A 23,443-nucleotide genomic window follows, 5' to 3' on the forward strand; every position below is an offset into this window, starting at 1 on the left:
CTTTTCTCCACATCCTCTCCAACACTTGTTTGTTGCTTTGTTTATGAAGGCCATTCTGACTGGTGTGAAGTGGTATCTCATTGTGGTTTTAATTTGCATCTCTCTCATGGCTAGTGATGCCAAGCATCTTTTCATATGTCTCTGGGCCCTCTGTATGTTCTCCTTGGAGAAGTGTCTGTTCAAGTCTTTTTCCCAGTTTTTAATTTTTTAATTTTTAATTTTTTATTTTTTTGTCTTCCTGGAATGGAGTTGTGTGAGTTCTTTATATATTTTGGAGATCAAAACTTTGTCTGGGGTATCATTGGCAAATAATGTTTTCCTAAACTATTGATTCTTTTTGAGACACACAGAGAGAGAAACATCAGTATGTTCCACTTACCTGTGTATTCACTGGTTGCTTCTTGTATGTGCCCTGACCAAGGATCGAACTCACAACCCTGGTGTATCAGGATGATGCTCTAACAAACTGAGCTACCTGGCAGAGCCTTTTCTGTTTTATTTCTGCCCATTCTAAAATGTGTATTTGTCAGATATGTTGAAGTACTTTTATTTAGCGTTACTCATTTTTCCACGGCTTCAGTTTCTGGCTCGGATTATTTTAATGGTATTTCATGGCTGTGGACAAAAAGCTAAATTTGGTTTTCCTCTAGACACACAAAATTGTGATACTAAGTGGAAAGGAATCACCTGTTTAAAATCTGTACATATTTGTGTGTGTAAGAATTAAACTCTGTTTTCTCACTGACTACTATAATTATATTGAGATAGTTGGCTTTTAAGAGGCAGACCACCTTTACTATCTGTTTTTCTTCCCAAGAGGTTAAAGTAAGTCAAGTTTGAGCCTTTGTGCCTCTGAGAAAACTTCTTTCTAATACGGTATAGCTTTCATCTGGTAAAATCACTGTCATAATTGTGTCTGCCTCATTTGGGCTTTTTAATTGCTGAGATGTTGCTGGTTAGGTTCTTCATTAATGTATTTTGAAAACATTATCTTACTTTCATGAAAGAGATTTCTCTTCATCTTTTCCAACAGATCACTGATAAACTATTTTAGCCTTTTCACATTTGGGCATAGTAGGTTTCAGTCTCCTCATTGGTTTCACTAGATGTACTGGGAAGCAAAAAAACAAAACAAAACAAAACAAAAACAAAACCTTTAGCCAGACTAGTGAAGCAACTTGCAAAGTGGATACAAAATACATAATATAGCCAAGATACAATTTAAATCTCAGTTTAATGCTATCACTTGACCCATTGGAATTCCTTTCCATAGCTAGTTTAGGATAAAGTCCTGGATGCTAAGCTGCTTTCTGAAAATAAAAATACTGGTTTCATTTAGGAAAAAGCATTTGAAAAGCAGCACCATATACTTCGTTCATATATAGCTTATATGTACTAAGAGAGGAGTAAGTTACTTCCCTATTCACTCTGCCTTCAGTTTTCACCCCTATAATACTCAGGCATGCTAAATTGACAGGGGATTTATTTATGTAAAATTTCATTGTGTTCAAAGTAATAGAAATATTTGCTAAACATTCCAGTTTTTAAAAATTACCATCTGGATAATTAGCCTACCTTGTTTTTAGGTTCCTCTTTTTCAATCCACTGAGCCACACCAGCCAGGGCCCAGGTTCCTCTTTTTCAATTTCTTTTGGGTTGATTGGCTTTTTTGTTTATGTATAAATATATTTAAATAATTTGAGTTTCAAATATCTTCATAATGGTGCCTGTTTCTTCAACATACTAATTTTCTCACAGTAACAACCTATAGCAAAATGGTTCAGAGTACACACTCTGGAAGCAAACTGCTCTGGCTAATTCACTCCTCCACTTACTAGCTGTGGGTTTGAGGCCCAAAGACAAGCCTGCATTTAACATCTCTGTGCCTTTTCTTCATATATAAAATGGGAATGATAATAATATCAATACTCATTTACAGTTGTGACAGTTAATATGTGAAAAGCTTAGATTAGTGCCTAGTGTATAGTAAGTTCCAGTAAATGTTAACTTTTGTTATTGTTGAATTCTAGCCCAGAAAAAAAAAATGAAATACTGCATATAAAATGCTCCTATTTGTTCAATGTAATTTAAGCATACTTAATTTTTTTCTATAATAACTGACAGATGACATAGCAGGACAGGAGAGAAAGTATTCCATTCCAGAATATATAGAATATAACAGGTTTTCTTAAATTTCTTTTGTTCATTTTTTCTTTTCCTTTGATTATCATATATTCTTATTTTTCAAGGGACATTAAGAGTAAAGCTCACTCTATGAAATTTGCAATATATTTTTTAAATCCTCACCTGAGGAGATGCTTATTGATTTTAGAGACAGATGAAGGGAGGAAGAAAAAGAGACAGTGAAACATTGGTGTGAGAGAGAAACATCTGTTGGTTGCCTTTCATAGATGCCCTGGCTGGGAACTGAACCCAGGACCTTTCAGTTTGCAGGATGACACCCAACCAACTGAGCCACACTAGCCAGAGCCCAGGGTGAAACTTGCAATCTTAATACTACTAGAGGTTTAAGGCAGCATATCCTGAACCTGTTTTAAAAATTTGATTTATCATCCTGAAAATTTCTAAACATACTTATTACTACATGTCCTAGTAATGGCTGCCTGCCTTTACTTGAGCAAAATCAGTTTTGGGAATCATAATTCTTCTAAGTATTTAAGTAAAATGAAATGTCATAAGATGCCAGCATAATGAAGTTGAAAATCATGCAATGAATACAAGTGGTGTTCTGAAATCCACAAGAAATCTAAATTCTCAGCCGTTCAAAGGGATTTACTATATGAGATTAGCTAATTCAGTTAAATATATGGTATCTGTGCACATTACCTAAACCTATTGATTGGTATTTGTATTTCTCTCAATGGAACTGTCTTAGAAGGTACAAACCTGTAGAGAATTTTTATGAGTTTATTTCAGCCAAACCAAGGACATGCCAGGAAACAAAATTTTAAATGCTCCTGGGAACTACAGCTTTGTAGTTATATGTATACATTTGGGTTTAAGGAGAGAATTTAAGAAAGATTACATGAAGGAGAGGGATAAAGCAAAGCTGATGGGACAGGAGAATCTCTGTGATTGGGTTTATAGTCTAGTTAACAAGATTATGTGCTCTCTTGAGGATGGTCACACTTCAGATGTCTGAAATAAATGGATTACTCTGGCATTTCCAAGGTTTGTTAGCCTTGGTTCACAAGAACAATGTAGAGGGCTTGCTTAAGGCAAAGATAAACCTTTTCATACCCACTATGATCTGTAATTAAGAATTTATGATCAGATCACTTTATGAGGTTACTTGCAGTCAGGTTTATTACAGAGGCTCTTTTCCAAATTCACTTTCTTGAGCACTCAAATAATATTTAGGTTGTATATAAACTTTATGGCTAAAGAAGGCCCTCTAGCTTGTTTCCTCAGTTGCTTCCCATTTCTAGTTTCTTAAAATACTACTACTGATTAGTCATCAGTAGACTGTTTACTTGAATCTATAAATTGCCTTGGATAGTATGGGTATTTTGATGATGTTAATTCTTTCAATCCATGAACATGGTATATGGTTCCATTTGTTTGTGTCTTCCTTAATTTCTTTTTTCAGTGATGTGTAGTTTTCTTAGTACAGGTCTTTTACAAAGCTCCTTGGTTAGGTTTATTCCTAAGTACTTTTATTTTTGTTGTTCTATATCAAATGGGATTTTTTTTCCTGATTCCTATTTCTGATATTTTGTTGTTGGCATACAAAAATGCCTTTGATTTCTGAACATTGACTTGGTATCCCCCTATTGTGCCAAATTCACTTATTATGTCGAGTAGTTTTTTGGTGGAGTCCATAGGATTTTCTGTGTACACTATCATGTTATCTGCAAACAATGACTGTTTTTCTTTCTCCTTTCCAATTTGGATGCCTTTTATTTCCTTTCCTTGTCTGATTGCTGTGGCTAGGACTTTCAACACTATGTTGTATAGAAGTGGTGAAAGTGGACATCCTTGTCTTGATCCTGGTCTTAGTGGGAAAGCTTTTAGTTTTTGCCTGTTGAATATGCTGTTAGCTGTAGGTGTCTCATATATGGCCTTTATTATGTTGAGGAATGTTCCCTCTACTCCCACTTTGTTGAGGGTTTTTATCATAAATGGGTGCTGTACCTTATCAAATGCTTTTTCCACATCTATTGATATGATCATGTGATTTTTGTCTTTTCTTTTGCTTATGTGATGTATTATGTTTATTGATTTGCGAATATCGTACCATCCTTGCATCGCTGAGATGAATCCCACTTTATCATGGTGTATGGCCTTTCTGATGTATTACTGTATGCTGTTTACCTATATTTTGTTGAGGATTTTAGCGGCTGTGTTCATCAGCAATATTGGCCTATCATTTTCTTTCTTTATTGTGCCTTTGTCTGGTTTTGGGATTGGGATGATAAAAAGAGTTTGGTAGTCTTCCCTCCTCTTGGATTTTGTGGAATAGTCTGTGAAGGATAGGGGTTACCTCTTCCTTAAATGTTTTGTAAAATTCTGTGACACTGTCCAGTCCAGTGTTTTTGTTTGACGGGAGTTTTTTGACTACTGCTTCAATTTCACCAGCTGTTATTGGTGTGTTCAGGCTTTCTGCTTCTTCACTCAGTTTTGGAAGATTATATGTTTCTAGAAATTTGTCCATTTCACCCAGGTTTTCAAATTTCTTGGCATACAGTTGTTCTTAGTAATTTCTTATAATCCTCCTTTGTATTTCTATGGTATCAGTTGTAATCTCTCCTCTTTCATTTCTGATTTTGTTTATTTGGGTCCTCTTCTTTTCTTGATGAGTCTTGTGATGTTTAATTTACAACTCTTCAGGTGAATTGGCAAGTAATCATCTCTAAAATTCAGCTGTTACTTCAGCATAAGACACATTCTTTTTAAGATTGACCTTTAAAGAAATCTTTTGCCTCCACCTCCAAAGATAGCTAATCCCCTAGGCTACTTCTTTGTGCACTGACCAGAAAACTTAAGAGAATAAAGGAGCACTAATACCTCCGCATCATTTTGAAACCAGAGAAGTCAGTGTTCATGCTGGCTATCTGAAGAGATGGCTAAAAATCTGTCTTAACATCTCATTTCAAACATACCTTTTTACAGGGAGAAGGAAAGGGTAGGTAAGGAATTTGGGAAAAGGTTAATCACACGGGAGTTGCAGTCCTGGTGGTTTTCCTAGTATTTCTTTTATCTGCTAATCAACAATTCTTTTTTGTATGTGTCTGTAAATATAAACTAGTTTTGTTTTTTAAAGTGTATTTTATTGATTATGCTATTACAGTTCTCCCAATTTTTTTCTCCCCTTTATCCCTCTCCACCCACCAGCATTCCCCTACCTTAGTTCATACCCATGGGTCCTACATATAAGTTCTTTTGCTTCTCCATTTCCTATACTATTCTTAACCTCCCACTGTTTTTTTGCACCTACCATTTATGCTTCTTACACCTGTACCTTTTCCTCCATTCTTCCCCCTCCACCTTTCCACTGATAACCCTCCATGTGATCTCCATTTCTGTGATTCTGTTCAGGCTCTAGTTGTTTGCTTAATTTGTTTTTGTTTTTTTTTTTCTTTAGGTTATGTTGTTGGTAGTTGTTTGTTGTCATTTTACTATTCATATATTTGATCATCTTCTTTTTCTTAGCTAAGTCCCTTTAATATTTCATATAATAAGGGCTTGGTGATGATGAACTTCTTTAACTCCTCTACCTTATCTGGGAAGCACTTTATCTGCCCTTCCATTCTAAATGAGAGCCTTGCTGGATAGAGTATCTTGGATGTAGGTCCTTGCTTCATGTGATTTGGAATACTTGTTTGCAGCCACTTCTTGCCTGCAAGGTTACTTTTGAGAAATCAGCTCATAGTCTTATGGGAACTCCTTTGTAGGTAAGTGTCTCTGAAACTGGAAAAGACACCAGAGTTCAGGCTGCCTGTCATTACCAGACCCAATAAGCAATGACAGCGATTGAATCTTAATGGGCGCTTTATTCAGATGGCTGGTGATCTGAGAAGATGGCAGGTTCATACCCTAACAGACCATCTTAAAAATGGCCCTTTTTATAAGGAGAACAAAGTGTGGATAAGGGGTTTGGAATTCAGGGAAAAGTTAATTGGATTAAAAAGAACAACTTCAGCATTCTTGCCCTGGGCAGTGTTCTTAAGCTGTGCCTCAGGCAGTGGTCTTTAGCTGTGTCCTGGGTAGTGGTCATCAGACCCCGGAGTACAGTGGTTCATATGTCATCTTGAATTGCTTGCAGTCCTCCTGAGGAACAAAGGTGGAACCACTATGGTCTCCTGGAGTTGGAGGGTCATACCTTCAGTTCCTGGAACAAAAGCTTTTGCATGCATTGATTACTAAGCTTATTAACTATTACTTAAACTAAAATTTTCCAACTTTTAAGTCCCCTATCATCTCCTTTTCTCTTGCTGCTTTTAAGATTCTCTCCTCTTGGAGAGAATTATGTAATCATAATTACATCTTGGGTAATGTAATTATGATGTGCCTTGGTGTGTGCTTCCTTGGGTCCAAATTCTTTGGGACTGTCTGAGCTTCCTGGACTTCCTGGAAGTCTGTTTCCTTTGCCAGATTGGGGGAGTTTTCCTTCATAATTTTTCCAGATAAGTTTTCAATTTCTTACTGTTACTCCTCTCCTTCTGGCACCCCTATGATTTGCACATTAGAACCTTTAAAAGTTGTTCCAGAGGTTCCTCAGCCTCTCCTCATTTTTTTGAATTCTTTTTTCTTCATTCTGTTTGGTTGGATGTTTATTTCTTCCCTCTGCTCCAAACCATTGATTTAAGTCCCAGTTTCCTTCCCTCCACTGTTGGTTGCCTGTATATTTTCCTTTATTACACTTTGCATAGCCTTCATTTCTTCCTTCATTTTGCAACTGAACTCAATCATTTCTGTGAGCCTCCGGATTACCAGTGTTTTGAACTCTACATCTGATAGGTTGTCTGTCTCCTCCGTACTTAGTTCTTTTTCTGGAGTTTTGATCTCTTCTTTCATTTGGGCCCTATTTCTTTATGATCAGCAATTCTTTATCTGAGTCATGGATTCCCTCCATAGAACACAAAGGCTCAAATACCATTTCAATCCCTTGTAGACCCCCTGGGGCACAAAGATTGAATTGTTTTTGACCTTCTACAGTCATGCATTCCAGTTCCTGGAATAGCAGCTTTCTATATGCATTAATCACTTAAGCATGTCAACTATAATTGAAGCTAAAATCTTTAACTTGTGAGTTCCCCTATCAATTTTTTAAGCTCTATTTATTGTTTGATAAAATGAATACATCACACATTTGTCCTTAGGGTTATGGTATCATCTGTATACTTTCACTGAGTAAAGCAGGGTGGGGCAAAAGTAGGTTTACAGTTGTGAGTATGCAAAACACAATTTCTACATGAACAACTATAAACCTACTTTTGCCCTACCCTGTATTTATTAAACCTCTACTGTGTGCCAGGCACTATTCTAGATCCTAGCAATGGAACAGGGAACATTAATTTTGAATACTAGTAGGTTTACCAGTTAGCACTTATCTGTTCTGATTGGAATATCTAGGAGTTAATTCAGTTGAATCACAGAATGCCATTGAATCTCAGAGAGTACATAGTTTGTCCCTCTTGTGCATATATTTTAAAAATCTGTAATTCTGAGATATAAAGTTACTTCTTTAAGCCTACATAGCCAATTAGTAGTTGGGTTGGAAAAATCATCCTATACCCTTCAAGGTTCTTCTCCCTGGTCTAATAAATTGACAGGAGACAAATTAGCAGGAGAAAAACAAAGTTCAATAACATGAACAGAAGAAATATCTAAACCTGTAGGTAGAGTTTTGTAAGAGTTTGTTTGAGCCAAAATAAATGACAGTTGCTGGTAAGCAAGATCTCTAATGCTTCTAAGAATAATAGTTTTTGCAGTTTCTTTTATGCATCTTAAATGAAGGAGGGAACCTAAGGAAGATTACATGAAGGTAAAAGAAAGCCAGGCTGGGATTACATTACAGGAGCATTAAGATTATGTGCTCTCTTGAAGGTGGTTACCCCATGAGGGTTATTACCTCTGTCATTTCAAAGGTGTGTTAACCTAGAAGTATGAGAACAATAGATAAGGCTTGCTCAAAACCTTTCACTAAAATTTTATGCTGGAGTGGTGATTACCCACCATGATCTACCTCTTTAGGAGTTTATGATACAAACACCCTCTGCTGTTACCTTCCATAGGACCCCTTTTCATCCACAATGTAAACTTTCTGTATACACAGGAGAAACCCAAGAACATTAAGTAACTCACCAAAAAGGTGGAAGCCATCACCTTCAGGTAAAGGCAAAAGATATTGGGGGTGGGCAGTCAGTTTTGGGAAGTTACCAGGCAAAGCACAGTAAACAAGAATAAGATTGTTTTTGCAGATTTAAGCCCCGGCCTTCTTTGTTGATAGTGAAGGCAGGCCAAGTACTGTAAGTGAAACACCCCTACAAGTGGAGATGTAAATGTAAATGTATGGCAAACTCTGTTCCCTTTCAGTAGCATGGCTTGCTTTTTCTTTTGGTTATTCATTCAGCAAACATTCTCAAATCTTTGTATGAAAAAGGTCAACAAACTGAATAAATAAATAACACTTTTAAGGTAAATAAATAGGAAAAAAGAGGGTGAAAAGCATAAAGATAAAGGGAAAGAAATATCAACAAACACCACAGAAGAAAACTCCTTCACTCCAGAAGACCTCTGTAGCAGTCATCCAATTTTTCTCTGACTCTTTACAGTCAAACATTTTTTAATGATTTGCCTCCTCCTTTGTCTTTCTTTCAACTCACTGCAATCTGACTTCAGCCCTTATAATTCCATTGAAAGTGCTGTCCCCAAGGTCACTCACAACTTTATTATTGTTACGTCTTTGGGATACTTTTAATCCTTATCTTGTCATTTTCTAAATTACTCCACCCATTTTTTAAATGTTTTCTTTCCTTACCTCTGGGATGCCATATTCTTCAGGTTTTATTTCTACTTATGAGACCATTTCTTAAATTTCTTCATAAGTATAATTGAGTCCAAGCTTGTACCGCTCACCACACGACAGCAAGTAAGTTGAGTGAGAAGGTCTTTGGGCAAGAAAAGTGACTTTATTTGGATAGCCAGTAAGCTGAGATGATGGCAGACTGATGTCCTAAAGAACCAGCTTAAGAAAGTACAGAATTCAACTTTCTTTTATGTCAAAGGAAGGAGGAATGGGAGGGGAAAGAGGCATTTGACAAACATCTTTGTATTAGTAGAGGTCTGAGAAAGATTATGAAATTTCATTGTTATTAGTCTGTTGACGCTAGTTGATGTTAGTCCAATCAGGAGGTTCCTGCAAATCTTTGATAGTCATTTTTGTACATACTTCCCTTTTCAGGAGAGTCACTTTCTGATAAGGGGATGCTTTGTAAAACTCAAGTACAAGCAGAATTCCTCTAATGATTAGCATGTTTATATGCAAGACTAAGCAGAAGCTATTAACCAAGAGGCCATAGGAATTAAGATGGCTTGAACAAATGGAGTCAGAGAGGCTGAGCATTTCATTCTGTTACATAAGTTCTTTCTCATCCATCTTTCTTTTTTAATTTTTAAAAAATGTTTATTTTTACAGAGAGGGGAAAGGAGAAGGAGAGGGAGAGCAACATCAGTGTGTAATTGCCTCTCACTTGCCCCATATTGGGGACATGGCTCACAACCCAGCTATATACCCAGGGAATCAATTGAACCAGCGACCCTTTGGTTATTAGGCTGGCACTCAATCCTCTGAGCCACACCAGCTGGTGCTCATCCTTCTTTTAAATATTGTTCTCAGGATGCTTTTGTCACCCTTCTCTACTTACTCTCTTTAAACGTATCTACTTCCATCACTTATGTTGCCATCTAAATTCTGAGGACCCCCAGATCTCTATTCTTGCTCATGAACTTTGAAGTTATATATCCAGCTGCCTACTTGACATCTCCAATTGGAGATGTTACAGGGGTCTCAGATCATCATCTCTAAAATTCAACTATTACCTTAGCATTTGTTTCTGTGTTAATCCATCTAGTGAGCAACTACCTAGAAATTGTGGTGTAATCATCAACATCCCCTGTTGTGATTACTTCCTAAATTTTGTCAGTTCTCTTGCTTAAATTTCTTTTCAATCTGTTGTCAACATAAGAAATATACAAAACTGTAGAGAATTTTTATGCATTTATTTGAGCCAAACTGATGACATATGCCCGGAAGCAAGATGTCCAGCACTGTGGAGAGCAGTTTCGTATTTTCTTTTATGCATTTGGAATTAAAGAGGGAACGTAAGGAAGATTACATGAGGGTGAGCAAAAGCAAAATAGGGATTGGATTGCAAAATAAATAACATTATGTGTGCTCTCTTAAGGGTAGAGATGATGCAAGCATTCCAGTGGTCAGGGGAACCAAAGGTCCACAACCCACTGTGGTTTCTTGGCTTCTCACAAGAAAGAATCAAACACAAGCCAGCATAGAGTTTAAAGTGAAAGAGAGTTTATTAATGAAGGATTGGGACAGAGAGAAGGTTACTCCATAGGCAGAGCAGTCCCTCCCTAGTGAAGTTTACTTCTTTTATTGAGACTTATTTAATGGGGGCAGGTAGAGCACTCAGTAAGGAGGAGGAATATTCAGGGTTTCTCTGGGAAAGGGTGGAGACTTCTTGGAAGAGCACTGTTGGCCATTTTGTGTGTTTATATGGGTTTTCCATTTCTGATTATGGCAGTGCCAGGTGTGTTATTTAGTATGGTAATATATTACAGTGGGCATATAATGAGGCAAAGGATACCACAAGGTGAAATTAGTCACCATATTGAATCAAATTGGTCTTCTGCTGGTTCTAAGTCATAAATCCATTGGGAGTCTTACTATATCCATGGTAGTCCTTGCAGTCCTTATTGGTTACAGCTGTTTTACAACATATCCTACTTCATTCACACTTTAGAAATGGGGGTCTGCCCTGGCTGGTGTAGCTCAGTGGATTGAGCGCAGGCTGCAGACCAAAGGGGTGCCGGTTCAATTCCTAGAAATGGGGGTCTGAAAGTATGGTCACCAATTAGAAGGAGGGGTCTGAAGAGAGGTATTTCAAAGGTATGTTAACCTAGATGCACAAAAATAATGAACAGGGCTTGCTTAAAACAAAGATTAACCTTTTACTAAAGAAGTTATATGCCAGGGGCATGACTACCCATCATGATCTGCCCAGTTAGGAATTTACGATTAGATCACCCTGTAAGGTTACTTTTCCTAGATAGAACGTCTTTTTTCATCCACACTATTCACATCTTTACTGCCAACGTTTTATTTCCAGGCCCTCATTCTAGATGATCCCTATGGCCTTTGTTAATATGTAAGGAAATACAGAATAAAGATTAAGAACATGGACATTAGAGTCAGAGTAATCCTAGGTTTCAGTTCTTACTCAATCACTTAGAATCTTTGGGTGCTTATAAGTTTTCTCATCTGTAATATAGGAATAGTACCACTTAACTCATAGAGTGATGGTGAGACTTAAATTCATGGCCATTAGAATACAGTAGTACTTGGTATGTAATAAACCCTCAACAGAAGATTATATCTACTATTAAGTAGCCTCTGTATTCCACATCATTTTGTTTTGCTTAGAAGATGATTTTTTACACAAAATTGTAGCACTCTAATGATAAAATTCCTTCTGCAGTAGTGCTTCATTGCCATCAGACTAATAATCCAAATGATTTAACATGGTATTTTTAATGGTCTTTCATTTAAATGGAAATAGATCCTGTTTTCTTCTTCAGCTTTCTCTCTTGCTGCTTGACTCCCTATTTATGCCCCAGCTACAATAAATTAACAGTCTCTCAAAAGCACCTCCAGGCTTTTGAACATTCTGTGCCCTCTTAGACACTTTTTTCTATAGCTACATAATTTTTAGTAGTTGTTCAAAACTCAGCTTACATGTTATCTTCTTTGGGAACTATCTGTGACTACTTTTGACTCAGGGTTTCCAACATAGCACTCTTTATATTCTAATTCAGCTACATGTTTCTTTTATGCATTATAAATTTCATCTAGTGCACTGTGTATCTTTGAAACTAAAGATTATGGAGGAATGTCAAATTTGGTTATTGGATATTTATCTACAAGGAATATTCAAGGATTGCAAGGCAGTGGTGTTTTTTTAGTACTTTGCACAAGATGAGTTATTCCTTCTTCCAAATACTGCAGTCACGTTAGCAAAAGGAAACATGTATGTAATTTTTTAAGTATCATTATTTAGGACATAAAGGTCCAAGAAAGGATTTAGTCCTGTCATCTGTATAAAAGACTAGATGAAGGAATTTTAGCTTAACAGAATACTTCTTAAAAGTGATTTCTATATTTGTCTTTGCTCATTTACTCTTCATTACTATTTTGAATATCAATACAATACTGAATTATCTGCATGCATCTTGTTCATTAGTAAGTGAGAAGAATACGAGATGTGGTAGGAGACAGCCCTGGTTTCAAACCCTTCCTAATAATGACTACTAATCAATGTAAATATTAAATTATATGCCAGTAAACCCTCGAACCAGTGCCTGACATATTGTAGGTACTTGAAAAATTTAGATTTCCTTGTATACTTTTCAAAATTTTCCTATCGCATATTATATGGCTATCTACTTAAATCCTATTTGCCTATCCAATCTTAGATTAAAGCCCATTCTCCTATGAAGGTCCCTGCAGCTCATCTCCCTCTGCTACAGTTAGAGTTAATACAAAAAAAAATTTGAACACTTGCTCACTAATTGGTCTCACTTCTTGCTAGGATGTTAATTCTGAGGACATAGGCACTGTCTTAAAGTTATCTGTCTTCCCTTGACATTTTGCAGAATGCTGAAGATAATAGAAACTCACTACAGATTTGTTGCTTAATTGATCTTTTCAGTGTGCTGCTGTGCTCCCTCACCTTACAACCTACCAGCTAATATGTGTTGTGGGAATGACTAACAGTTTTAATATCAGTCTACAGAAACCATATTTATAAAGGAAAATTTGTTGGAGAAAATCATACTGAGCATTCCATAACTAAATAGAACTGTTTGGGATTATCAATTTTTTTGCCCCTTCCATTAGGATAACTAGGAAATAACAATATGGTTTTGTTCCCAATGATACATTTGGTTTTATGAATTTCCTTGACATTAAGCCAATTTGGCTCTTTTCCATTTATTACTTATTCTGGATTAGTTTTCTAGGATACTGTAATTCATGCTTGCAAATTTAAATGTGTCTTACAGGAGGATTTGTTGGTATTGAGGAAAACAGTGAAATCCTTTTTGGCTGTTTGCCAACAGTGCCTATCTAATGTTAATACTCCAGTGAAGGAACAGGTAAGAAATTATTAGTTAAGATCTCTCAATAAAAATAACTCAGATGCATTGAAGAACATGTGAGAAGGTGTAATATTTTTTATTGCAGTTCTTAGCATACAAGTTACTCCCTATAATGTTAATGGGACCTGGGACAAGAGTGTAGATACCTGAATATTTAAGTTACAAAGCAAGCTAATAAACCTGTTATATGTCTTTTTTACCTTGACAAGTATGCTGACATAATGATCTGGAAGGCTGGGTTCACATTAGAACTCTTGACTCCTAAGAATTCTGTGCCAGAACTTGGACATCTGGCCTATGAGCTGCCCATTTTTCATCTCACCTTCAGCTATTTTCCACACTAGGAAGCACTTCTCACACATGCATGTGAACACTTTAGCCCACATGTCCAAACTCTTATCAGCATCACACCCCCTCCCCAAACATCTCCTCCTTGACCACCTGGGACCTAGGAGTATGCACACTGGGGATGTAGTGGACCTATGGAAGAAGCCTGTGCAGGCTCTGGTAGCAGAATCAAGTCTTTTAAGGCAAGGAACCCCTGAGTCCTTGTTCCTGGCCAGTGGTATAGAAGTAAGGGTGTAGGTGGGCATAGGCCATTGGTCCAACAGAGTCCTTACCCTTGGGAAGGGATGTAGCCCAAAGAGGGCCAAAATAGAGCTCAAGGCAATATCATTTTCATGAAGTGAATTTGTCAACTATTTTACTGTTTTTCTGTTACGAAGTTTAGTATAAAATAGAATGTACCTTTTCCATGCTGTTTTTTACTATGATGATGGGCTGGAAAAAGAGTATTAGTCTAGCACAGGTGTCCAACATTTTGGCATCTCTGAGCCACACTGGAAGAAAAAGAGTTGGCTTGGGCTACACATTAAATACACAAACACTAATGAGAACAAAAAAATCTCATAATGATTTAAGTAAATTTACACTTTTGTGTTGGGCCACATGCAGCCCATGGGCTGCAGGTTGGGCACCCCTAGAAAGTGTACAGTAGTACTTATCCGTTGCAGTGTGTTACAGATAGGTTATATGGGTCTCTTCTTTATTGAATTATCAGCATCTAACTTAAAATGAGAACAGAGATGCTATTACCTAAACCTTGTTCTCTTAATCTTCCGAACACCACACTGCTATCTAAAATTATCAAGCTTTGGACATTTAAACAAAAAATTCATTATTTTTGTGTCATCACTATTTGATGATATCTGAAACGTTGGCCTTGATTTTTTTTTTAATTTCGCCTAGATTCTGTTTATTCCCCACTTTTCAAGTGTCTCTTTCTAAATATCTTTATGTATTTCATGGTTGTGTAAGTCAGTCTGATTCTTACTGGAGACGAATAGCAAAGTGCATGGTAATCTCCAAATGTATGCCAAAATTGTGTTTTCCCATAGAAATCAATTTTTGAAGGGGGTGAGTGAATTGTTTTGAAATATCACAGCCCTCAATAACCAACAAAATCTGTCAGGTAATAATAAACTGATGACAGATTTATTTCATACCATGCATTAAATAGGATGAATTTGGCAACATAACTATGATACTTTCTCTTTAGGGAAAATTTCCTTAAATGATTAAGTTTGTTGGGAAGCTTTTTAGAAACTGGTTTTTATGTGAAGGGTCATAAGTTCCATTTTAAACCTACTGTTAGAGATTTTTTTTTACATTAGATGTTTAAAAGAAGAATCCTAAATATAGTACCTTACAGATTATAGTACTGCATTATAATTTATGGAACTATACTTTAAGATTTAGGTTTAGTATTTGATTAAACAGTATGTGATTGAGTTCTAACCTCTGTCATAATTTATTATATCAATTTTGTATTTCCAGAGTTGAGTTTAACTCACTGTATCTTTTTTAAGTCAAAGTCTCTTAATCAGCTGTTTGAATTAATATAGCCAAATAAAATAAATAGACTATATTTGAGGGGAGAGGAATTTTAAATGTGACTAATGTTTAATTTTATTAAGTTTGGAAATTTAAAACTAAATAGTTACATTTTGAATACCCAAAGTTTCTATTATGGTACTATTATTGAACTGTATTTAATTTAGCATGTTTTCATTAATGTTGATTTGTAGTTGTAGCAATATTTTACTGATGAATTTCCTTTGTATTCCAGGCTTTCATGTTACTCTGTGACCTTTTGATGATTTTTAGCCACCAATTAATGACAGGTGGCAGAGAGGGCCTTCAGCCTTTGGTGTTTAATCCAGATACTGGACTCCAATCTGAACTCCTCAGTTTTGTGATGGATCATGTTTTCATTGACCAAGATGAGGAGAACCAGAGCATGGGTATTTGTAGCTATCATCCTGTCAATATTGATCTGGTTTTACCAGCCCCAAAAAGATATGAGAAAAAATTCAAATTCAGTCCTAAAAATTACTAGAATTTATCTTTTTAAAAAACCTGTTAATACATTTGTGTGATTTAGAAACCAAAAAATAAAAATAAAAATGCACAGTGTAGTCTCCTTCCCTTGCTGTAATGAATAATTGTGTACATTTTTCATTTCACACATGTGCAAAATGTACATTTGGGATAGATGTTGTTTCTAATTAAGCTGAATTAACAAAATATAACTGTTAGGTGTAACAAGTGCTGAAAGGCATCAAAACCTCACCAGTCAAAATTGTGCTGAGCTTGCAAATGATAATCAGCAAAATTAGACTAAATATAAATGATCGTAAATAAGTTATAGATTATTTGTGAAATACATGATTTAAGTTCTCTAAAATAAGATCTGTGGCATATCTGATCCACAGATCTATTTGGTGCTATTAGAATGTTCTTTATTTAACAGAACATCTTAGAAAATACTAGACTATGAAACAAAGTATCTTCATTTAGAGTCCATATTAATCTCAAAAGATGAAATTTATCTGCTACTTTAAGCAAAAAGATTTCCACATTCTTTTTTTTTTTTAAGATTTTATTTATTTATTTTCAGAGAGAGGTGAAGGGACGGAGAAATAGAAGGAAAGAAACATCAATGTGCCAGAGAAACATCCATCAGGACTCCCTCAATCCCAGCATGTGCCCTGACTGGGAATCAAACCAGAGACTTTCCGCTTTGCAGGACGATGCCCAGCCCACTGAGGCACATCAGTCAGGGCAAAGATTTCCAACTTCTCAAAGTATTGATGCTTCACAGCAGGACCAATTTAGTCAAAAGGGGGAGGGGAAAGAAGTTGAGAATAAGTTTGTTTTTTTCTTTTTTATGAATCTGAAGATGGGAAGAGAGAATGAACACTGTCTCCAAATAAGGGCAGGTCAAGACATAAGAGCCCTGACTAATGAGGCTCAGTGGATTGAGTGCTGGCCTGCACACCAAAGGGTTGCTGGTTAGATTCCCAGGCATGGTACATGCCTGGGTTCTGGGCCAGGTCCCCAAAGGGGAGCACATGAGAGGAAGCCACACACTGATGTTTCTCTGTCTCTTTCTCTCCTTCTCCTTCCCTTCCCCTCCCACTGAAAATAAATAAAATCTTTTTTTAAAAAATACATGAGAGGGTCAGTACACAGCCTGAAATAAATGTGGTAAATGTTATCATCTGGAGCCTTGTGGAGAAAGTTTTCCTAGGACTAGAAATAGATAGACCAGTAGGGCCTAAGAATTCAAAAAATGAGAAAGAAACCTTACTTGCTCTGAAAGTATTTGATAGTTGGTTTTATTTCTTTTTAATGTATATGTATATAATATGGTTTGCAAAATATATTTCTCAGCTGATGTTGTTACCATGTTTCAGAAAAGCATTGAAAACAAACTCCCCCATATATTTCCATTACTCCCCATGTATTTTTCTAAAAGAAAATTTCTTCCCTTTGACATAAAAATTTTCTGAAGTTTTTTCTCTGTGGAAATATATTAGCACATAAGGATGTTGAAATAAGACAGCCTTAATAATATAAATAAACAACAGTATTATGACAAAAATATTAGAAAAATGATTTTTTATATATGGTTTGCTTATCGTAGTCTTTTCTGTGAGAGTCTTCTAGAAGATAGGAACCTTAATGCCTATCAGGTGTTTGATAAATGTGTAACTAAATATAGCACCCTAAAGCAATTAACATAATTAACACTTTTTATGCCACTTAAAACTGAATTGTACCTTTTTGTAAACATATAAACTGGTTTTTTATTATACATATTTTCTACATTGTTTTACCTTGGATAAAGTTCATAATCAGTTTATTTTCTTTGTTTAGAGGGTGATGAAGAAGATGAAGCAAATAAAATTGAGGCCTTACATAAAAGAAGGAATCTACTTGCTGCCTTCAGCAAACTTATCATTTATGATATTGTTGACATGCATGCAGCTGCAGACATCTTTAAACACTACATGAAGGTATATTTTTTTTATACTCTCATTTTTCTCCTTTTATCTAATTGGCAGAGAAGTTTTATAATTACCAATGAAAGAAAGGACTGTGACAAGCTAAAATTCACCACTTTTATATATAATGTTATTGGTGGTTTTCTGATATATTTAAAGTTTCTGTCTTTTATATAAGCCTCTTATCTATATGATTATATCAATTCTGTAAGGTATGAGTTCCTCACATTTATATGAAAGGGTTTTTTTTAATTTTTAAGAGGCCATGTATTCTCTTTATTTAGAAAGAGAAATAGAAGTGAGCTGTAGAAGAAATGGGCTAAGTATGCCAACTGTGTACCATGTTACCTGCCAGGAGCTAAAGTTACAAAGATTTTTAAAAAATTTCTGCTCTAATTCTAGTCTAAAGCTGGAGGGAGTCAAATAAATAAGTGCATTATACAGTATAGTAAAGGTGTGTATAGGGGTTCCTGGAAATATATAAAACAGATACCCAACTCTTAAGAATTATAAAGGTTAATGAAACTGCTTAGATGTGACTGCTGAACTAAGTCTGAGACAAGCATAAATTAGTCAAGGAAGTAGAGGGAGGGCTTGCAGGCCCATTGAACTTCATGAACATCACAAAGGAATATGAATTATTTGGAGGAAATGCAAGTAATTTGATACAGCAGCCTAGATTGCCTATGTAAACAGAACCAGAGATAAGACTTAAAGAAAGTAACAAGTTAGACCTAATATGCTGTTTGGAAAGTTTGGATTTTTCTTCCTAAAATAGGCAAGGAGATGTTGAAGTGTTTTAATCCATTCTTCACATGACAGGATTTTGGTAGGTACTTACCTTCCTGGCTGCTCCTCTTTCCAAAAGTTCCATTTTCTTCCTGACTCCCTAAAAAAAGAAAGTGCTCAAAAATCTCTATAATATAGCCTGATAGGCACATATAAGAGAGAACACTTATTTATTTATTTTTTTTGGGGGGGGCGCTTATTCTCATGTCAGAGACACTGTTTTATTTTTCTCATGTTCAGAATATCGCGTGCCATTATCCACTTGTGTCTTTCTCCATGTTTAGGTGTAATCCAATCCTAGTTATGGCGTAATAACTAATTCATCATATTTTGCCATCAACTGCAATGCGATGAGCACTGTACTAATAGCCAGAGATTTAATTGACGTGATTTCTGCACTAAGGAGCTTATAGATTAATAGAGAAACTAAAATGTAAACATAATAAAATAATGAATGGCTGCTTATGTATTTTGTGGCATTTCTATTTGAGACACTGTTCTAACTAAGGCTTTTTACATACACTCAAACCTCAGGTGTCAAGCAAAACTTTGATTCTCAACCCAATAACCCTTTCATGCTGATACCTATGTGATCAGACACACATGTCTGTCAGGCGACAAAGAAGACTGGTTTTCAAACAAATAACTTCTCAAACAGCCTTCCAGAATGAAGTTTGAGAATCAAGGTGCCATGTATTTTTGTTAATTAAAGGAACCCTGTGAGGTAGAAAATCATTATCATTTTGAAATAAGGAAATTAAAGCTCACATAGGTCACACAAATATTAAAGTAGAAAAAATGGGGATTTCTTTTTTTTTAATATATTTTATTGGATATGCTATTACAATTATCCCATTTTTTTCTCCCCTTTGTTCCCCTCCACCCAAACTCCCCTCCCACCACCATTCCCCAACCTTAGTTCATGTCCATGGGTTGTACATATAAGTTCTTTGGCTTCTCCATTTCCCATACTATTCTTAACCTCCCCGTCTATTTTGTACTTACCATTTATGCTTCTTATTCCCTCTACCTTTTCCCCCATTCTCTCCCTACCCGACCCCGCTGATAACCCTCCATGTGATCTCTATTTCTCTGGTTCTGTTCCTGTTCTAGTTGTTTGCTTAGTTCATTTTCTAATTTTTTTTAGGTTTGGTTGTTGATAGTTGTGAGTTTGTTGTCATTTTACTATTCGTAATTCTTATGTTCTTCTTTTCCTTAGACAAGTCTCTTTAACATTTCATATAATGAATGAGGGCTTGGTGATGATGAACTCCTTTAACTTGACCTTATCTGGGAAGCACTTTATCTGCCCTTCCATTCTAAATGATAGCTTTGCTGGATACAGTAATCTTGGATGTAGGTCCTTGCCTTTCATGACTTCAAATACTTCTTTCCAGTCCCTTCTTGCCTGCGAAGTTTCTTTTGAGAAACCAGCTGACAGTCTTATGGGAACTCCTTTGTAGGTAACTGTGTTCTTTTCTCTTGCTGCTTTTAAGATTCTGTCCTTCTCTTTCATCTTGGGTAATGTAATATGATGTGCCTTGGTGTGTGATTCCTTGAGTCCAGCTTCTTTGGGAATCTGCGATTCCTGGACTTCTTGGAAGTCTATCTCCTTTGCCAGTTTAGGGAAGTTCTCCTTTATTATGTGTTCAAGTAAGTTTTCCATTTCTTGCTCTTCCTCTTCTCCTTCTGGCACCCCTATAATTCTGATACTGGAATGTTTAAAGTTGTCCCGGTGGTTCCTGAGCCTCTCCTCATTTTTTTGAATTCTTGTTTCTTCATTCTGTTCTGGTTGATGTCGGGGAGCTTTATCGCAGCCCCCATCGGCCATGGATGAAGAATAAGTCTACCAAGACATGATCTGCTTGGGGAGGAGAGGTGGCTGATCTCTCAAAGGAGAAGGGCCTCAAGCCCTTTTCCTCTATGGGCTTTTATTAGATTCATTCGCACAGGAATACAGATAAAGCTCATCAATCATTGTTAGCCAGTAACAATTAAACAATACATAATTTACAGAGAACTTTGGGGGCTTTTTCTGAGTTACAGCCAATTAGTTAGAGGGCTATAAAACTTTAGGCACCAGACTCATCTCAGGTCTGGACCCTTATCTTTTAAGCTGAGGGTACAAATTAAGTAGGTTTCAAAGGAATGTATGTATTTTTTCTTAGGCCTGATTCCCCAGGGAATCTGCCCCTCCCAGCATAGGACTGCACTGCCCTCTGTTATTGCTTCAGGCTTAAGTCAGGTAAGGGAAATAAGGCAGCCAAGAGATTAGGAGACTTCTTGCAGACAGAATGAGGACTCAGGCTATTTCAAAGCCAAGGGGCAAGGGTCCATCACCCCCTCTTTCCACAGCGCCCGAGTCCTTCCCTGTGGGCCTATTCCGTGACTATGCCTGTCTTAGGTTGATCCTCCCTTGAGGAATCTTACCTGTCATTGGCTAACTGGTCAAGCTCAGGGCCAAGGAGGGCGAAGTGGGCAGAGGTGGCACACCTGCCAGGGAGATAAGCTTTGTCTCCTTAGTGGCTTATGGTCCCAACTCTGACTCAGCCTTAACCGTGAGGGGTTACAGCTTCTGAAACCAGGCAGGGCAGTTCCCAACAGGTTGAATCTTTATTTCTTCCTTCTGCTCCACACCGTTGATTTGAGTCCCAGTTTCCTTCCCTTAACTGTTGGTTCCCTGTACATTTTCCTTTATTTCACTTTGCATAGCCTTCACTTTTTCCTCTATTTTGTAACCATACTCAACCATTTCTGTGAGCATCCTGATTACTAGTGTTTTGAACTCTGCATCTGATAGGTTGGCTATCTCTTCATTGCTGAGTTGTATTTTTTCTGGAGCTTTGATGTGTTCTTTCATCTGGGCCTTTTTTTTTTTTTTTTTTTTTTTTGTCACCTGTTACATATATTGGGGCAGAGCCTTAGGTAATTGCCAGGGCAGGGCAACCCACGTCTCTGTGTTATGGCGCTATATGTGGGGGAGGTGTCCAAGAGGGAACAATGCTGCTTGCTCAGCTCTTAGTGGTTTTTCAGTCACTCTCTCCCCTACCCACAAGCAAATTGGGCCCTTCTGGTGCTTATTCCTGGGTCGAGTGGTTTTGTGTACATTCCAGGACCCTGTGGGTCTCTCCATCCAATGCTCCTGTGAGGCTGGGAGTTTCTCCAGCCACCTCAACCCCCACAGGTTTTTTCACTCATAGGTTTTGAGGCTTTATTTCCCACGCTGGAACCCTGGGTTACATAGTCTGTCTTGCTCCCCAGTTGTTCCTCCCTGTTTATCCGCATGCAAATGTGGGACTATCTGCTCCACCAGCTGCTGCCTCACCTGCTGTGGTCCACGAGCTGCCACCTTGCCGCTAGTCCTCCCCACCCTGTGTTGCCAGCCTCCTTCCCTCCTACCGGTCTAGATGAATGTTCCTTCTCTAACTCCTTGGTTGTCAGCCTACCATACAGTTCGATTTTCTGGCAGTTTTGGTTATTTTTTGGTCTTAAATTTGTTGTTGTCCTTCTTTTGGTTATGTGAAGAGGCAAAGTGTATCTCAGGATTTGATTTTAGGTTTGTCTAGGTGTAAGGCTTAGCTCTTTCTATATAGCTTCAGGATGAGTATTGTACTGATAGATGTCCAAATTATATAGCAAACACAGGATATATATAGATGCACAAATTATATAGCAAACACAGGATATAGAGAAAAACTTAAGTGAGAAGAACCAGAGAAGGCTTCCTAAACTAATGTCTAAACAGGGTTTGGATTGGTGAATATGAGTTTATCATGGTTTTTCCTTCTCAGCCCTTAACGATACTGCATTGGTGTCAAGACGTGAGTCTGATCCAAAACTTTTATCATCCTTACAAACTTTGCATACCTCTGATCATTATAGGCTCTAATCTTTTTGTGAGTATTCTAATACCTAGCTATTTGCTACCCTTTGTCCTATAACCCTGTCTTAGTTATGTGTCTTTTTGCCCCACTTCTCTATGTGGTCATTACAAATCTGAATTTATTAGAGATCTGCTTTTTGAACCACTTCAGTATATTAATATGGCTTTCTGTTTTTTCCTACATGTAGAAAAAAAGTGTAATGTAGGGGGGGAAAAAGACATAATTTTAAAAAGTGTAATTAAGTGTAATTTTTCATTACACTTAAAGGGCGATTCTTTTGAATTAATTTTCCTTCTTTGCAACTCATATCATGGAAGTATACCCTCCTTTTTGAAGATTATACAAATCCAGTTGGCTGGCTGATACACTACTTCTTCACATACGTTTATAGGATTGAGTTTTAGCTTGAAAATAACATCCAGATTTAATGGTTTCAAATAAACCTTTTCCTAATTATTTACTCCCTAGGAAAATATTTTAAATTCTGTATCAAAAAAACTGAATTATAAAGAAATTAGTTAACTTTTTCTCAATCACTATTGGAGAAGATGTCAATTGTTTTTACTATTTATGTTATAATAGTAAAATATAGACACGTTAGGGTTGTTAGTACACAAAGTAATAAATGAAAAGGTAAGTCTGTTACCCTAATCTGCCCTTCCCCTTTATTTAGGCCCACTTCCCAGAGGTAAGCAATTTTAACTATTTTGATTTTAATCCTTCAGGAAGTTTCTACCAAAGTCTTTTTCTTGATTTGTCACCTTTTAAATAGTGTCTATTGAGTCCATGTTATAAACAATGAGGAATTCTCTTGACCCTAGATGACTTCTTCCTCTCTTTGAATTACCAGTTTTTTAGTTTTATTATTATTAGTTATCTCATAATCTTAAATATCAAATGTATATTCCTTTGAGTTTAGACAAAATCTTTGAATTCTCACTATATTTAAGATGAAGAAATTACTAACCTATTTTTTTCTGTACTAACGTATATTTTCACCAACCC

General features: G+C 36.6%; 2 protein-coding genes across 6 annotated transcripts in view; one reads left to right on the forward strand and one right to left on the reverse strand.

Moving 5' to 3' along the window:
* The window catches only part of NCK1 (NCK adaptor protein 1), a 553,292-nt gene that overhangs the window by 411,701 nt on the left and 118,148 nt on the right, over nucleotides 1-23,443 (reverse strand). The gene's annotated exons all lie outside the window — the stretch shown is intronic.
* The window catches only part of STAG1 (STAG1 cohesin complex component), a 389,253-nt gene that overhangs the window by 339,658 nt on the left and 26,152 nt on the right, over nucleotides 1-23,443 (forward strand). For all 3 annotated transcript variants that reach the window (XM_053929346.2, XM_024565652.4, XM_024565653.4), the window contains 3 exons: nucleotides 13,321-13,413; nucleotides 15,545-15,719; nucleotides 17,638-17,777. In XM_053929346.2, the coding sequence (XP_053785321.1) occupies nucleotides 13,321-13,413; nucleotides 15,545-15,719; nucleotides 17,638-17,777 (408 nt within the window). The remainder of the gene's footprint in view (nucleotides 1-13,320; nucleotides 13,414-15,544; nucleotides 15,720-17,637; nucleotides 17,778-23,443) is intronic.

Source organism: Desmodus rotundus, chromosome 8 (assembly GCF_022682495.2).
Source record: "Desmodus rotundus isolate HL8 chromosome 8, HLdesRot8A.1, whole genome shotgun sequence".
Lineage (NCBI taxonomy): Eukaryota > Metazoa > Chordata > Mammalia > Chiroptera > Phyllostomidae > Desmodus > Desmodus rotundus.